Genomic DNA, 15,696 nt, shown 5'->3' with positions numbered 1-15,696 from the left:
TGATGATTTGTTAAGATTGTCTACCGTAGGAATCAAGGGAATCCAGGATAGTGATAAATAGAAAAGGCAAGTAGGACTTTTAAATATACTTCAATTTGATTTGCCTTTTATCTTCCATTTTTTCAGGTAATATCTATGCTTGCCAGTTTAGGGAAATTATGTGGCGCTGGTGCAATAGGACTTCTGAAGATATTGCCTGAAATAATTCACCCAAAATTGGTAGACCTATGGAAAACACGCTTACCTGAGCTCCTGCAGCCTCTGGAAGGTACAAGCATTGGGATCAGGTCTTTATCCAACGAGGCAAGAACACAAAGAAAAAGGCACCACTTCTCTGTCTAAAACCATTATTGCTCATTCTAGGCAGTTAAAACAATGAACTTGATATGAAAGGTAGACAGCTACATTTTTTCCTTGACTCCTTATGTTCTATTTCTCTACCAAATACTTGTACTACAGGAGGATCTGGGGGTAACATTCTTAACAGGAACTCTTACTTTCGCTCTGGTCTTTTCCTTATATTTAGAGAAACTCCTTTTTGGTATTGTTCTAAAAAGTTATTACTATTTATGTTAGAATATTAAAATATGGTCACTTCAGTAGTGACTGTTGAAAGTAGCAAAAAGCCTAAATTCTTATCATGGATTGAAGACTTTCTGCCCACCTGACTAGCACTTAAAGTTGGCAACATAGTAAATTACATCTGAAATAACCATCCTGTGTAAAGCTTGAAATGGGGCTCCAGCATCCACTGGGGACCTGGCAAGGGAGAAACAGAGTCCTGAACTTTGTTTTGCAGTTTATTGCATCAATTTCTATTTCTAGGAAAGAACACTAGCATCGTGCTATGGGAAACCATGCTGCTTCAGGTAAGGGGAGCTTCTAGACTAATAGTTCATGATGGGGTGATGAAATCCTCTAGAGTTACCCATCTTCACTACAAAGATCTGGATACCAAAGGACAGCAAACAACATTTCCTTTCCTTAACAAGAGGACTAGAATGTTAGAAGTGATCACTTCAGAAGTACAGTCTTTGTATCACCACAATTTGGACAATAATCTTAAATCTTTGATTTAAGAGTTTCAGATAGTTTTTGAAGATGTCACAAATATTTGTGTCTTTCTTAAATCTACTCTAATTTTCAGTTTTTCCTCTCCTTATAATTGCATTCTTTTACTGTTTATATAAAGAAACACAAATCGACATAATTTCCACTTTTATGCTTCTAAATGTAACTGTTTCTTCCTCTTTCTGTTTCTCACCATATTTTTCCTGATTTCTAAAAATTAGAGGGCCACATTACACCATTTTTCCAGAAAAAATCTCTTAGCTATAAATTTGTTGGACCTTTGGAACTGAACAGTGCCACAGACAGTGCCAAATCCCCCAAATGGTAAATTGCAGGTAGGAGTTGGATATTGGCTCTACAGAGAGGATTCTGATTTCAAGAGCCTACAGGAGGTCAAGGGGTTTGTGGGTAGGAAGCTTTTAATCAAGCAGGGTCTCCGTTCATAACCCACCTACATAGAAATTAACTATGGCTTCTTAAAAATCTCAAGTTTTAGTGACCTTTCCACATCACCTCCATGTGCCATCACTGCCCCTTCCAGAATCAGAATCTCTAAGACTGGTTCTTGAGAACTCCATGTTTTAAAGACTCCCACAAGGGATTCTTATCCGATATGAGATTTGAAAGCAACTACTCTATTCTCCTGGTCCTTAATTCTAGGATCTACCTCTCCTAAATTCATGCTTCTTTTATCTTCCCCCTTCTCTCTCTCAAAATTCCTGCCTTATTTCCCCCCCACTACCATTTTAAAGTAACTTTTCTTACTAGGAGAGAAGGTTCTTTTTCCAGAGGGAAGCCTCGAGAACATTCTTTTCCCTCTTCCAATCTTGGGTGTGCTTCCATTTAGTCTTCTTCTTCCCAAACTGCTTGCATGTGCCTTCTTCTCTTAGACTTCCAAGGCTGTTTAATTTCTTCTCATCAAAGGACCCACTCACTGAATGAGTTCTTATTAAGAAAATACATAGAAATCTTCATTGGTTTTGAAATTAAATGTTCTTTTCTAAGCTTAAAGTAGGGAAAACACAGGAGAAATAATTGGCTTTAGAAATTTCAATGGCCTTTGTTCTCCAAAAAGACAAAAACACAATTTTATGTATTGTTCAATGAAGAAGGGCATGGGTTCAGATGACTGAGGCCCTGGCTCAGAACAATTGGTGAAACCAGGAATATTTAGTTATTAGAGTTGAAGTTAGCAAAATGTACTTGTACATTTAATTGGTCCTTCAAGACATTTTAATTCTTTATTCAAAAAATGTCCCTTTCTCTTAGTATATAATAAAACAAACTAACATTGACAAATGGAGTTTTCCAAATCTGATTAAAACTTTAAAATGTTAACTTTAAGTTTCAGAATGGATTAGTTTCTATTTTAATCCTTTCAGCAATTTTTATTAAGAGGAAAAAGGAAGGCATTTACATGGAGTTGCTTCCACATTCTGTGTAACTTGTTCTTAAAGGGAATTCAGAACATAACAGAATATGGCTATTAAAATAAACTAAGAGGGGTGCCTGGGTGGCGCAGTCGGTTAAGCGTCTGACTTCAGCTCAGGTCATGATCTCCCGATCTGTGAGTTAGAGCCTGGCGTCAGGCTCTGTGCTGACAACTCAAAGCCTGGAGCCTGCTTCAGATTCTGTGTCTCCCTCTCTCTCTGCCCCTCCCCCGCTTGTGCTCTGTCTCTCTCTGTCTCTCAGAATTGAATAAATGTAAAAAAAATTTTTTTAATAAATAAATAAATAAGATAAAATAAGAGGGGGGACCTGGCTGGCTCAGTCTGAGGAATGTGCAACTCTTGATGGCGGGGTTCTGAGTTTGAGCCCCACATTGGGTGCAGACATTCCAAAAAAATAATAATAATAAATAAATAAATAATCTTTAATAAAATAAGAGGAAAACTTCCAAAATGACCAACTTTTTGAATGGGAAAATAAATAATCTCATTCAATATGTATCTATTCTTTGAAAAACTAAGGTAACAAAAAGTACCAAGAAAGTACATTAACCAGTTGTGTTCATATCTAACTTCCACTTCCTGCAACAGTTGCTCAAAGAATCTTTATGGAAGATCAGTGACATAGCCTGGACCATTCAATTGAGTCAAGATTTCAACCAGCAAATGAACAGTTACAGCAATACCTCCCTTGAGAAGGTTGGTTTTTCAACTAAGGGACTTTACTTCCTACTTTATAACCTAAAATGGCTGTTTAACTTCCAATTTGTCTGTACTACCACCAAAAAGAGGGATAAATTACTGGAAAAATGCTATCTTCTCTTCACCACGAATTGGACCAAAAATTATTCATAGGAATGCACCTACTGCAAGGAAAACTGAGTAGTACAATGCCTTTGAGATAAATATGTACCTAGCTGAAATTCAGGTGTTCTGTTTTAAAGAAGGAAGAAAAATAGGTAATGAAGGAAAATAGTAGTCCCTGTCCCAGTACTGATTTAATGTCAGCTTATGTATTGGTGTCCTTTGGGCCAGTTTTGTGAGGCAGGCCACAAGAAACCATCTACTACAATTTAACAAAAACTTAGAACTAAAAGAATGCTCAAAGACTAGATCTTTCCTTCCTCTATTCCCAGATGGCTTCTACCTAACCCTTTGAGTTGTAGTCATCTAAAATGAAAGTTATACCCTGTTCTGAGGGTTGTAGTTTTATAAGGGTTCAGTGAGATAAAGTATATAAAGTCCCTAGTGAAGTGCCAGGCCCAAGACTTGTGCTCCATAAAAAAGTAGATCAAGGTTATCATTATGGTTATATCATTTCTAATGATATTCCTAAGTCATCAGTTCTAGTATTAAGCATCTATTCCAACAAATTATTTATTATCAACTTCCAACTCTCCTATGCAATATTCAAAGTTCCTCTGATTGATTCTCTAATTTGGGAGAGGACTGATTCTCCAAATTGGTCTAACAAGCCTGCAGACAAACTCATCAGGAATATTTGGTGAGCAATGCCTCATCTTCTCATATACGAACTACCCTTGTGCATCTCATGTAATACCATTCGTCTGATAGCTTCCAGACTTACAAGATGAGTCCAAGGTAGTGGTGGTATGGGTAGACAGAGTAATTCAAGCAATGCGCTGCTTAAATGGCTCTCAGCCATTATACTTAACAACAAGAAAGTAAGAGTATACCAATTAGCTTTAGCTGCATAGCAAACTACCCCTAGTGGCTTAAAATAATAGTTTCCTACTTAGCTTACAATTTTGCAGATTGACAGCTTGGGCTGAGCTCACGGGAGGGGGCAGAGGGCAATCATCTGATATCAACTAGTCTCACTGGCATATACTGGGCATTGGCTGGTCTGTCATGATCTCAACTAGGACAAGTTTCTGATCCTTGTGGTCTCCCATCCTCCAGCAGGCCAGCCCAGGCTTGCTCTCATCATTGTGGTAATGAAGTATACAAAGTCTCTTGAACAGGCACATTATTACTTCTGCCACATTCTATTGGTCAAAGCAAGTCACAAGATAGAGGTGGGATGGAAAGGTTCTGGCTGTTTTTGCAATTGAACACATTTTTCACCAGTTTTGAGATCCTGATTTCTGGGGTTCTTTGCCAAGTCTCAAAGGAAGAATGCACAATACACCGAATCTGACCAACATCAGCAGAGAAGCAATAAGTCAATATTACTGGGAGGCATCAAGGCCAACCCTTTACACATAAGTCCCCTTCATAATATCATTTTTTTTCTGCAGCATAGGACTTTTGCAGACTCCTTCCTGCCCTTCCTCCAAGGTAGAGTTAAATGCACTCTAGCAGCTTTGGCTCTAATTAATATTTGTTCCCCTGTGGTATACAGTTTTTCTCATTATAGTTCTATTATCATGGGGGACTTTTGCCTGGAAATCCAAGAGTGCAAGGGGTGCTGCATCATCAGATTCTTACTCAGGCAGTTGTCACCTCATGTAGCCCTCTCATCCCTAGTTGGACTGATCTGTACAATTTCTCTTGAATGTCCTAATTTAACTCTATTGGTTACTATTAGTTTTTCCTTCTCTCTAGTGCCATAAGTTCCTTTTGATCCATAATGACGCCTCAATCACTACAATCCTTCAAACCCTACAGAGTCCTTAGAATGAACCTTCAACTCACCAGTTTTCTCTACTGTATGTGACAAGATGGAAATTTTAAATAAGGAGATGGCAATTTGATATTATTGTTTATTTTTTTGAAAGAGAGAGAGAGAGAACGCGCGCGCACGCGCGCGTGCGCGTTAGCGGGGGAGGGGCAGAGAGAGAGGGAGACACAGAATCCGAAGCAGGCTCCAGGCTGTCAGCACAGAGCCGGACCCGAGGCTCCAACTCACGGACCATGAGATCATGACCTGAGCCAATGTTGGAAGCTTAACCAACTGAGCCACCCAGGCAATCCTATGATATTATATAGCTGTAGATAATTTTAGTCTTAGAAAACAAATTAAGACTTCATGACTTCATTTTTCTAGCCATTTGGCAAGTATCTCCTCTTGTGAATTTTTTCCTTGTATCTTACCTCCACAATAATATAGATCTATCAATATGTGTACACACACACACACAAGTATACATACATACACATACACATATTTACATTCAGGCATGTGTTGTGGTGTTCAAACAGAAGGCACTCTTGGGCTACCCTCTTCCCTCTGCCATAGTTCTAAATCTAATATGGCTTAAATGAACGAGAACAGAAAGTCATGTCTGTCTTGCTTGTCTTTTCTACATCTAGACATTACAGAAGTATCCATGTTAGGGCTAGCATAATGAATCCAACATTCTCATCAACTCAAGGGACGTGGAAGCCACAGAATTATGTCCCACGTGCTCTCTTGCTCTCCCAAACTTGCACTGGGAGTTTTCCCTCTCTAATTCACTCAGAATCCCTTACTAAAAGATATACTATGTACGTGAAAGTTCTGTATGTATTTTCTCCTTCACCCTGGACACGTTCTACAGCACCTCTAGACAACTCACCCTACTCCTGAGAGATAATAGTAGAGCTTACAAAGTATTATTTTCAAAACTATATAGATTAAATCTCCTAAACTATAAAGTAAGTTAATATACTTTGAAAGTTGAGAATATCTGATGACATCATCTTTAAATAACTCAGTTTTCACTGAACATGTGTATTTTAAAAGCATTTATTGAGCATTTATTAGCTACCAGGGACTGCACTGAAAGCAATCAATAAGGCCCTCTGTTACCAAAAACTGAAATTCTGAGCACAAAGACAATCAAGAAAATTGAACATTACAGTAGGGAGTAAAAAGGTATTATAATGGCACATCACAAGGCATAGAGGAGTACAGAAGAGCACAGGTAAGGACAGAGCCTGGTGGGGAAGAAAACACTTTCAGGAAGAAATAATACTTGAAGTGCATGTTTAGTAAGTAGTCATTAAGTAACCCAAATTTCTGTCCTTTGGATGACTGTGTAAACTCTTTCCACTTTTCACTGGAGTTTTGCTTTCCAACCGTTAACATTCTGTTCCTTGTTGTCTTTTGTTTTCCAGAAATTTCTTTGGAAAGCTTTGGGAACCACCTTAGCATCCTGCCAAGATACAGATTTTGTAAGCTCACAGATTAAGGAATTTCTCATTGCTCCCAACCAACTAGGAGATCAGCGGCAGGTAGGACTCCTTTCTCTCAATTTGCTCGTGTAATGACAAAAACTAATTCCATTCAGACAACCACTGACAGGTCTTATGACAATGTCTTACTTGCCCAGAATCCATGGACACATTCAAAATAATGCAACAGAATTTTTTCAGAAAATTCTGCTTTTCTGTTTAAATATCAATGTTCCATTATTTTTAAAATTTTAATTCCAGTATACTTAATATACAATGTTATATTAGTTTCAAGTGTACAATGTAGTGCTTATCATGATAAGTGTATTCCTAAACCCCTTCGCTTATGGAACTAAAAAGACCCCAAATAGCCAAAGCAATCTTGAAAAAGGAAAACAAAATTGGAAGCATCAAAATTCTAGACTTCAAGTTATATTACAAATCTGTAGTGATCAAGACAGTATGGTAACCGGCACAAAAAAGACACCTAGAGCAACAGAACAGACTAGAAAACCCAGAAATGAACCGATAATTATATGATCAATTAATCTTCCACAAAGCAGGAAATAATATCCAATAGGAAAAAAAAAAGATACTTTTTCAACAAATGGTTTTGGGAAAACTGGACAGCAACATGCAAAAGAATGAAGCTGGACCACTTTCTTATACCATACACAAAAATAAATTCAAAATGGATTAAAGGGGGAGGAGCCATGATGGCGGAACAGCATGGAAGTTTTTTGTGGGTCTTGTGTCCATGAAATACAGCCAGACCAACACTAAACCACCCTGCACAACTAGAAAACTGATCTGAGTATTAACACAACAATCGGCACAACCTGAACCACAGAATTCAGTAGGTACGCTGTGTGGAGAGGTGAACTTGGGGATAGAGAAGCTGCAGAGGGCAAGAAGCTGCTTTTATGTGTGGAGGGAAGACAGAGACGGGGGGTGGGGGGGCAGTGGAGAATACTGGAAAAGTATCCCTCCCCAAAAGCAGCTGGAGAGAAAGTGGAAAATTCTAAACAGCGCAGGGACTCAACTAAAAAGGGAGAAAGGAGAAAGGAGAGGGTTTAAATTCCATTAAGACTGTAAACAGGGAGAGCGCAGAGGCTGCAACTCCGCAGCTCCATACCTGGTGGTGCTCTGGTGGGAAAGGTGAATCCCCAGGAGCTGAGTAGGGTCCAGGAGGTTCTCAGGCCACACAGGGAGAAGAGGTTCCACTGCTGGAAAGACATTTGGTAGAGGCTGTGAGGCCACCTGGTCCCAGCAGACCCCGGAGGGCAGCCACATTCGCTGGTGCTGGGGCAATGTTGTTGAGGGTGAAGCCTGGTGCCAGATGTGTGTTGCGATTTTCCATGGTCCCTGAAATGCTGAGGCTACACTGTCTCGCGATTTTTGGGGAGAGGCAGGCTGGCACCTGGCCGCGGTCTTGGGGCACTGGCAACAGCAGCATCCAGCAGGCATTCCTGGGTGCAGCCGACATTCCGCCACTGCTCATTCAGCCATTGCTCAGTGAGACCCTCCCGCAGAGGGGCAGAGCGGGTCAAAGCCGCAGTCCTTCGGAAGTAAGGGGCTGGGGAAAACAGCCGCATCTGAGACAAAGCTCGGGAGAGAGGTACTGCCTGGGGCCTGGTCACGGAGAGTGGAAAAGCGGGGAGTGGAAGAGAGCTGAAGACGGAGGACCGGTGCGCGATTGCTGATCCGGGAGAACAGACTGGGTGGCTGGATGGCGCCATTTTTCACCGCTCCCGCGCATGCGCACCAATGAGCACCGCAACAATCCACCCCAGTAGGCTAGCAGCGCCATCTAGAGGAGAGCAGAGCTGTTGCACCGAGCCCCGCCCAACTGGGCCAACTTTGCTCTTCAAGAACACAAACCTCACCGCCGGCTTAATCTATGGACTATAAACAGCTACATGGACTGACCTCTAGGGGAAAACGAAGCAATTTCAGTCTGACTTCAATCTGTTAGCAGGTTCATCTATTCCATTTTTTTCTCTCTCTCTTTTTCCTTTTTCTCTTTTATAATTCTTTTCTTTTTCTTGAATACAGAAAGAGAAAAAACTCATTTTTATTTTCAATTTTTATTAAAAATATCTGTCTTTAATTTTTATTACCATATTTTTTACTTCTGTGTAAATTTTTTCAAATTCTACTTTACTTCCATCATTTTATTTTAGTCTACTTCAGTGTACTCACCTTTTCAAATTTTCAAACAATTTCCTTTTTTCTTTCTTGTTCTTTTTTTCTCTTTTTTATTTCTTTTCTTTTTCTTGAATGCAGAAAGAGAAAAACTTCATTTTTATTTTCAATTTCTTTTAAAAATATTTTTATTTAATTTTTATTACTATATTTTTTGCTTTTATGTAAATTTTTCCAAATTCTATCTTACTCCCATCATTTTATTTCAGTCTACTACAGTGTATTCACTTTTTCAAATTTTCAAACGATTTCTTTTTTTGTCTTTTCTTTTTTCTTTTTTTTAATCTTTTTCCTCTTTTTTGTTTCTTTTCTTTTTTCTTAAATACATAAAGTGAAAAAATTCATATTTCTTTTTAATTTTTATTAAAAATATTTTTCTATAATTTTTTTCTACCATATTCTCTACTTTTGTGTATTTTAGTCTACTTTAGTGTATTCATTTTTTCAAATTCTCAAATGATTTCCTTATTTTTTTCTCTCCTCCCCCTTTTTTTTTGTTTGTTTGTTTCTCTAGTCTGTCAAACCACTTTCTACACACAGACCAAAACACACCTAGGATCTAGCATCATCTATTCGATTTTTGTGTGGGTGCGTTTTTAATTTTTAATTTTAATATTTTTTAATTTTAATTTTTTAATTTCAATTTTCTACTTCATTAATTCATTTTCTCCCTTCAAAATGACAAAACGAAAGAATTCACCCCAAAAGACAGAGCAGGAAGTAACGACAGCCAGGGATTTAACCAACACGCAGACACAAGCAAGATGTCTGAACCAGAATTTAGAATCACGATAATAAGAATACTAGCTGGAGTCGAAAAAAGATTAGAATCCCTTTCTGCAGGATGAAAGAAGTAAAAAATAGCGAGAATGAAATTAAAAATGCTACAACTGAGCTGCAATCACAGATGGATGCAGTGGTGGCAAGGATGGACAAGGCAGAACAGAGAATCAGCGATATAGAGGACAAACTTATAGAGAATAATAAAGCAGAAAAAAAGAGGGAGATTAAGGTAAAAGAGCACGATTTAAGAATTAGAGAAATCAGTGACTCATTAAAAAGGAACAACATCAGAATCATAGGGGTCCCAGAGGAGGAAGAGAGAGAAACAGGGCTAGAAGGGTTATGTGAGCAAATCATAGGGGAAATCTTTCCTAACCTGGGGAAAGAGACAGACATCAAAATCCAGGAAGCACAGAGGACTCCCATTAGATTCAACAAAAACCGACCATCAACAAGGTATATCATAGTTAAATTCACAAAATACTCAGGCAAGGAGAGAATCATGAAAGCAGCAAGGGAAAAAAAGTCCCTAACCTACAAGAGAAGACAGACCAGGTTTGCAGCAGACCTATCCACAGAAACTTGGCTGGCCAGAAAGGAGTGGCAGGATGTATTCAGTGTGCTGAATCAGAAAAATATTCAGCCAAGAATTCTTTAGCCAGCAAGGCTGCCATTCAAAATAGAAGGAGAGATAAAAAGTTTCCCAGACAAACAAAAATTAAAGGAGTTTGTGACCACTAAACCAGCCCTGCAAGAAATTTTAAGGGGGACTCTCTGCGGGGAGAAAAAAGGAAAAAACAAAATATTAGAAAGGACCAGAGAACACCAACAGAAACCCCACCTCTACAAGCATCATAATGGTAATAAATTCATATCTTTCAGTACTCACTCTAAACGTCAATGGACTCAATGCTCCAATCAAAAGACATAGGGTAACAGAATAGATAAGAAAACAAGACCCATCTATATGCTGTTTACAAGAGGCCCACTTTAGACCTAAAGACACCTACAGATTGAAAATAAGGGAATGGAGAACCATCTGTCATGCTAATAGTCAACAAAAGAAAGCCAGAGTAGCCATACTTATATCAGATAATCTAGACTTTAAAATAAAGACTATATCAAGATATGAAGAAGGGTATTATATCATAATCAAGGGGTCTACAGACCTAACAATTGTAAACATTTATGCACCAAATGTGGGAAAACCCAAGTATAAAAATCAATTAATCACAAACATAAAGAAACTCATCAATAGTAATACCATAATAGTAGGAGACTTCAACACCCTACTCACAACAATGGACAGACCATCTAATCAAAAAATCAACAAGGAAACAATGGCTTTGAATGACACATTGGACCAGATGGCCTTAACAGATATATTCAGAAGATTTCATCCTAAGCAATGGAATATGTATTCTTCTCCAGTACACATGGAACATTCTCCAGAATAGACCATATACTGGGACACAAATCAGTCCTAAGTAAATACAAAAAGATCGACATCATACTGTGCATATTTTCAGACCACAATGCTATGAAACTCGAAATCAACCGCAAGAAAAAATTTGGAAAGGTAACAAATACTTGGAGACTGAAGAACATCCTACTAAAGAATGAATGGGCTAACCAAGCAGTTAAAGAAGAAATTAAATAGTATATGGAAGTCAATGAAAATGATAACACCACAACCCAAAACCTCTGGGATGCAGCAAAGCCGGTCATAAGAGGAAAGTATATAGAAATCCAGGCCTTCCTAAAGGAGGAAGAAACATCCCAGATACACAACCTAACCTTACACCTTAAGGAGCTGGAAAAAGAACAGCAAATAAAACCCAAAACCAGCAGAAGACAGGAAATAATAAAGATTAGAGGAGAAATTAATGCTATAAAAACCAAAAAAAACAGTGGAACAGATCAATGAAACCAGAAGCTGGTTATTCGAAAGAATTAACAAAATTGATAAACCACTAGCCAGTTTGATCAAAAAGAAAAAGGAAAGGACCCAAATAAGTAAAATCAAGAATGAAAGAGGAGAAATCACAACCAACACAACAGAAATAAGAATAATAACAAGAGAATATTATGAGCAATTATATGCCAATAAAATGGGCAATCTGGAAGAAATGGACAAATCCCTAGAAACACATACACTACCAAAACTGAAACAGGAAGAAATAGAAAATTTGAACAGACCCAGAACCAGTAAGGATATCGAATTAGTAATAAAAAGTCTGCCAAAAAAATAAGAGTCCAGGACCAGATGGCTTCTCAGGGGAATTCTACCAAACATTTAAAGAAGAATTAACACCTATTCTCTTGAAGCTGTTCCAAAAAATATAAATGGAAGGAAAACTTCCAAACTCTTTCCATGAGGCCAGCATTACCTTGATTCCAAAACCAGAGACTCCACTAAAAAGGAGAACTATAGACCAATTTCCCTGATGAATATGGATGCAAAAATCTTCAACAAGATATTAGCCAACCGGATCCATCCATACATTAAAAAAATTATTCACCATGACCAAGTGGGATTTATACCTGGGATGCAGGGCTGGTTCAATATCCACAAAACAATTAACGTGATTCATCACGTCAATAAAAGAAAGGACAAGAACCATATGATCCTCTCAATAGATGCAGAGAAAGCATTTGACAAAATACAGCATCCTTTCTTGATAAAAACCCTCAAGAAAGTAGGGATAGAAGGAGCATACCTCAAGATCATAAAATCCATATATGAACGACCCAACACTAATATCATCCTCAAGGGGGAAAAACTGAGAGCTTTCCCCTAGGGTCAGGAAGAAGACAGGGATGTCCACTCTCACCACTGTTATTCAACTTAGTATTGGAAGTCTTAGCCTCTGCAATCAGACAACACAAAGAAATAAAAGGCAACCGAATCGGCCAGGCGGAGGTCAAACTTTCACTCTTCGCAGGTGACATGATACTCTATATGGAAAACCCAAAAGATTCCACCAAAAAACTGCTAGAATTGATTCATGAATTCATCAAATTTGCAGGATATAAAATCAATGCACAGAAATCGGCTGTATTCCTATTCACCAACAATGAAGCAACAGAAAGAGAAATCAAGGAATCAATCCCATTTACAATTGCACCAAAAACCATAAAATACCTAGGAATAAATCTAACCAAAGAGGTGAAAATTTATACACTGAAAAGTATAGAAAGCTTATGAAAGAAATGGAAGAAGACACAAAAAAATGGAAAAACTTTCCATGCTCCTGGATAGGAGGAACAAATATTGTTAAAATGTCAATACTACCCAAAGCAATCTACATATTCAATGCAATCCCTATCAAAATAACACCAGCATTCTTCACAGAGCTGGAACAAATAACCCTAAAATTTGTATGGAAGCAGAAAAGACCCTGAATAGTCAAACCAATCTTGAAAAAGAAAACCAAAGCAGGAGGCATCACAATCCCAGACTTCAAGCTATACTACAAAGCTGCAATCATCAAGACAGTATGATACTGACACAAGAACAGACACTCAGATCAGTGGAACAGAATAGAGAACCCAGAAATGGACCCACAAACATATGGCCAACTCATCTTTGACAAAGCAGGAATGAATATCCAGTGGAATAAAGATAGTCTCTTCAACAAGTGGTGCTGAGAAAACTGGACAGCGACATGCAGAAGAATGAACCTGGACCACTTTCTTACACCATACACAAAAATAAACTCAAAATGGATGAAAGACCTCAATGTAAGACAGGAAGCCATCAAAATCCTCAAGGAGAATGAAGGCAAAAGCCTCTTTGATCTTGGCTGCAGCAACTTCTTACTCAACACATCTCCAGAGGCAAGGGAAACAAAAGCAAAAATGAACTACTGGGACCTCATCAAAATAAAAAGCTTCTGCACAACAAAGGAAACCATCAGCAAAACTAAAAGGCAACTGACAGAATGGGAGAAGATATTTGCAAATGACGTATCAGATAAAGGGTTAGTATCCAAAATCTATAAAGAACTTATCAAACTCAACACCAAAAAACAAATAATCCAGTGAAGAAATGGGCAAAAGACATGAATAGACACTTCTCCAAAGAAGACATCCAGATGGCCAACAGACACATGAAAAAATGCTCAACATCACTCATCATCAGGGAAATACAAATCAAAACTACAATGAGATACTACCATATACCAGTCAGAATGGCTAACATTAACAACTCAGGCAACAACAGATGTTGGTGAGGATGCGGAGAAAGAAGATCTTTTGCTTTATTGGTGGGAATGCAAGCTGGTACAGCCACTCTGGAAAACAGTCTGAAGGTTCCTCAAAAAATTAAAAATAGGGGGTCCGGAAGATGGCGGCGCAGGAGGACGAGGGGCTCACAGCGCGTCCTGCCGATCACTTAGATTCCACCTACACCTGCCTAAAGAACCCAGAAAACCGCCAGAGGATTAGCAGAAGGGAGTCCCCGGAGTCAAGGGCAGACTAGAGGCCCACGGAAGAGGGTAGGAAGGGCGGCGAGGCGGTGCGCGCTCCACGGACTGGCGGGAGGGAGCCGGGGCGGAGGGGCGGCTCGCCGGCCAAGCAGAGCCCCCGAGTCTGGCTGGCAAAAGCGGAGGGGCCGGACAGACTGTGTTCCGACAGCAAGCGCGACTTAGCGTCTGGGAGGTCATAAGTTAACAGCTCTGCTCGGAAAGCGGGAAGGCTGGAGGACAAAGGGAGGGAGAGCTGCTGAGCCCCCGGACGGCAGAGCTCAGCTTGGCGGGGAACAAAGGCGCCAGCGCCATCTCCCCCGCCCATCCCCCAGCCAAAATCCCAAAGGGAACCAGTTCCTGCCAGAGAACTTGCTCGCTCCGCGCAAACACCCAACTCTGTGCTTCTGCGGAGCCAAACCTCCGGCAGCGGATCTGACTCCCTCCCGCTGCCACAGGGCTCCTCCTGAAGTGGATCACCTAAGGAGAAGCGAGCTAAGCCTGCCCCTCCAGCCCCCGTGCACCTTGCCTACCCACCCCAGCTAATACGCCAGATCCCCAGCAACACAAGCCTGGCAGTGTGCAAGTAGCCCAGACGGGACACGCCACCCCACAGTGAATCCCGCCCCTAGGAGAGGGGAAGAGAAGGCACACACCAGTCTGACTGTGGCCCCAGCAGTGGGCTGGGGGCAGACATCGGGTCGGACTGTGGCCCTGCCCACTAACTCCAGTTATACACCACAGCACAGGGGAAGTGCACTGCAGGTCCTCACCACGCCAGGGACTCTCCAAAATGACCAAACGGAAGAATTCCCCTCAGAAGAATCTCCAGGAAATAACAACAGCTAATGAACTGATCAAAAAGGATTTAAATAATATAACAGAAAGTGAATTTAGAATAATAGTCATAAAATTAATCGCTGGGCTTGAAAACAGTATACAGGACAGCAGAGAATCTCTTGCCACAAAGATCGAGGGACTAAGGAACAGTCACGAGGAGTTGAAAAACGCTTTAAACGAATTGCAAAACAAAATGGAATCCACGATGGCTCGGCTTGAAGAGGCAGAGGAGAGAATAGGTGAACTAGAAGATAAAGTTATGGAGAAAGAGGAAGCTGAAAGAAAGAGAGATAAAAAAATCCAGGAGTATGAGGGGAAAATTAGAGAACTAAGTGATACACTAAAAAAAAATAATATACGCATAATTGGTATCCCAGAGGAGGAAGAGAGAGGGAAGGGTGCTGAAGGGGTACTTGAACAAATTATAGCTGAGAACTTCCCTGAACTGGGGATGGAAAAAGGCATTGAAATCCAAGAGGCACAGAGAACTCCCTTCAGACGTAACTTGAATCGATCTTCTGCACGACATATCATAGTGAAACTGGCAAAATACAAGGATAAAGAGAAAATTCTGAAAGCAGCAAGGGATAAACGTGCCCTCACATATAAAGGGAGACCTATAAGACTCGTGACTGATCTCTCCTTTGAAACTTGGCAGGCCAGAAAGGCTTGGCACGATATCTACAGTGTGCTAAACAGAAAAAATATGCAGCCGAGAATCCTTTATCCAGCAAGTCTGTCATTTAGAATAGAAGGAGAGATAA

General features: G+C 39.9%; 1 protein-coding gene across 3 annotated transcripts in view; it reads left to right on the top strand.

Moving 5' to 3' along the window:
- Positions 1–15,696, top strand: part of MROH2B (maestro heat like repeat family member 2B) — a 78,377-nt gene that overhangs the window by 21,957 nt on the left and 40,724 nt on the right. For all 3 annotated transcript variants that reach the window (XM_019464260.2, XM_019464261.2, XM_019464259.2), the window contains 4 exons: positions 127–268; positions 826–869; positions 3,111–3,218; positions 6,582–6,698. In XM_019464260.2, coding sequence (XP_019319805.2) covers positions 127–268; positions 826–869; positions 3,111–3,218; positions 6,582–6,698 — 411 coding nt within the window. The remainder of the gene's footprint in view (positions 1–126; positions 269–825; positions 870–3,110; positions 3,219–6,581; positions 6,699–15,696) is intronic.

This window comes from Panthera pardus, unplaced genomic scaffold (assembly GCF_024362965.1).
Source record: "Panthera pardus isolate Hobbes unplaced genomic scaffold, ASM2436296v1 HiC_scaffold_2, whole genome shotgun sequence".
In the NCBI taxonomy this organism is placed as follows: Eukaryota; Metazoa; Chordata; class Mammalia; order Carnivora; family Felidae; genus Panthera; species Panthera pardus.
This window is presented reverse-complemented; position numbering and strand designations above follow the sequence as displayed.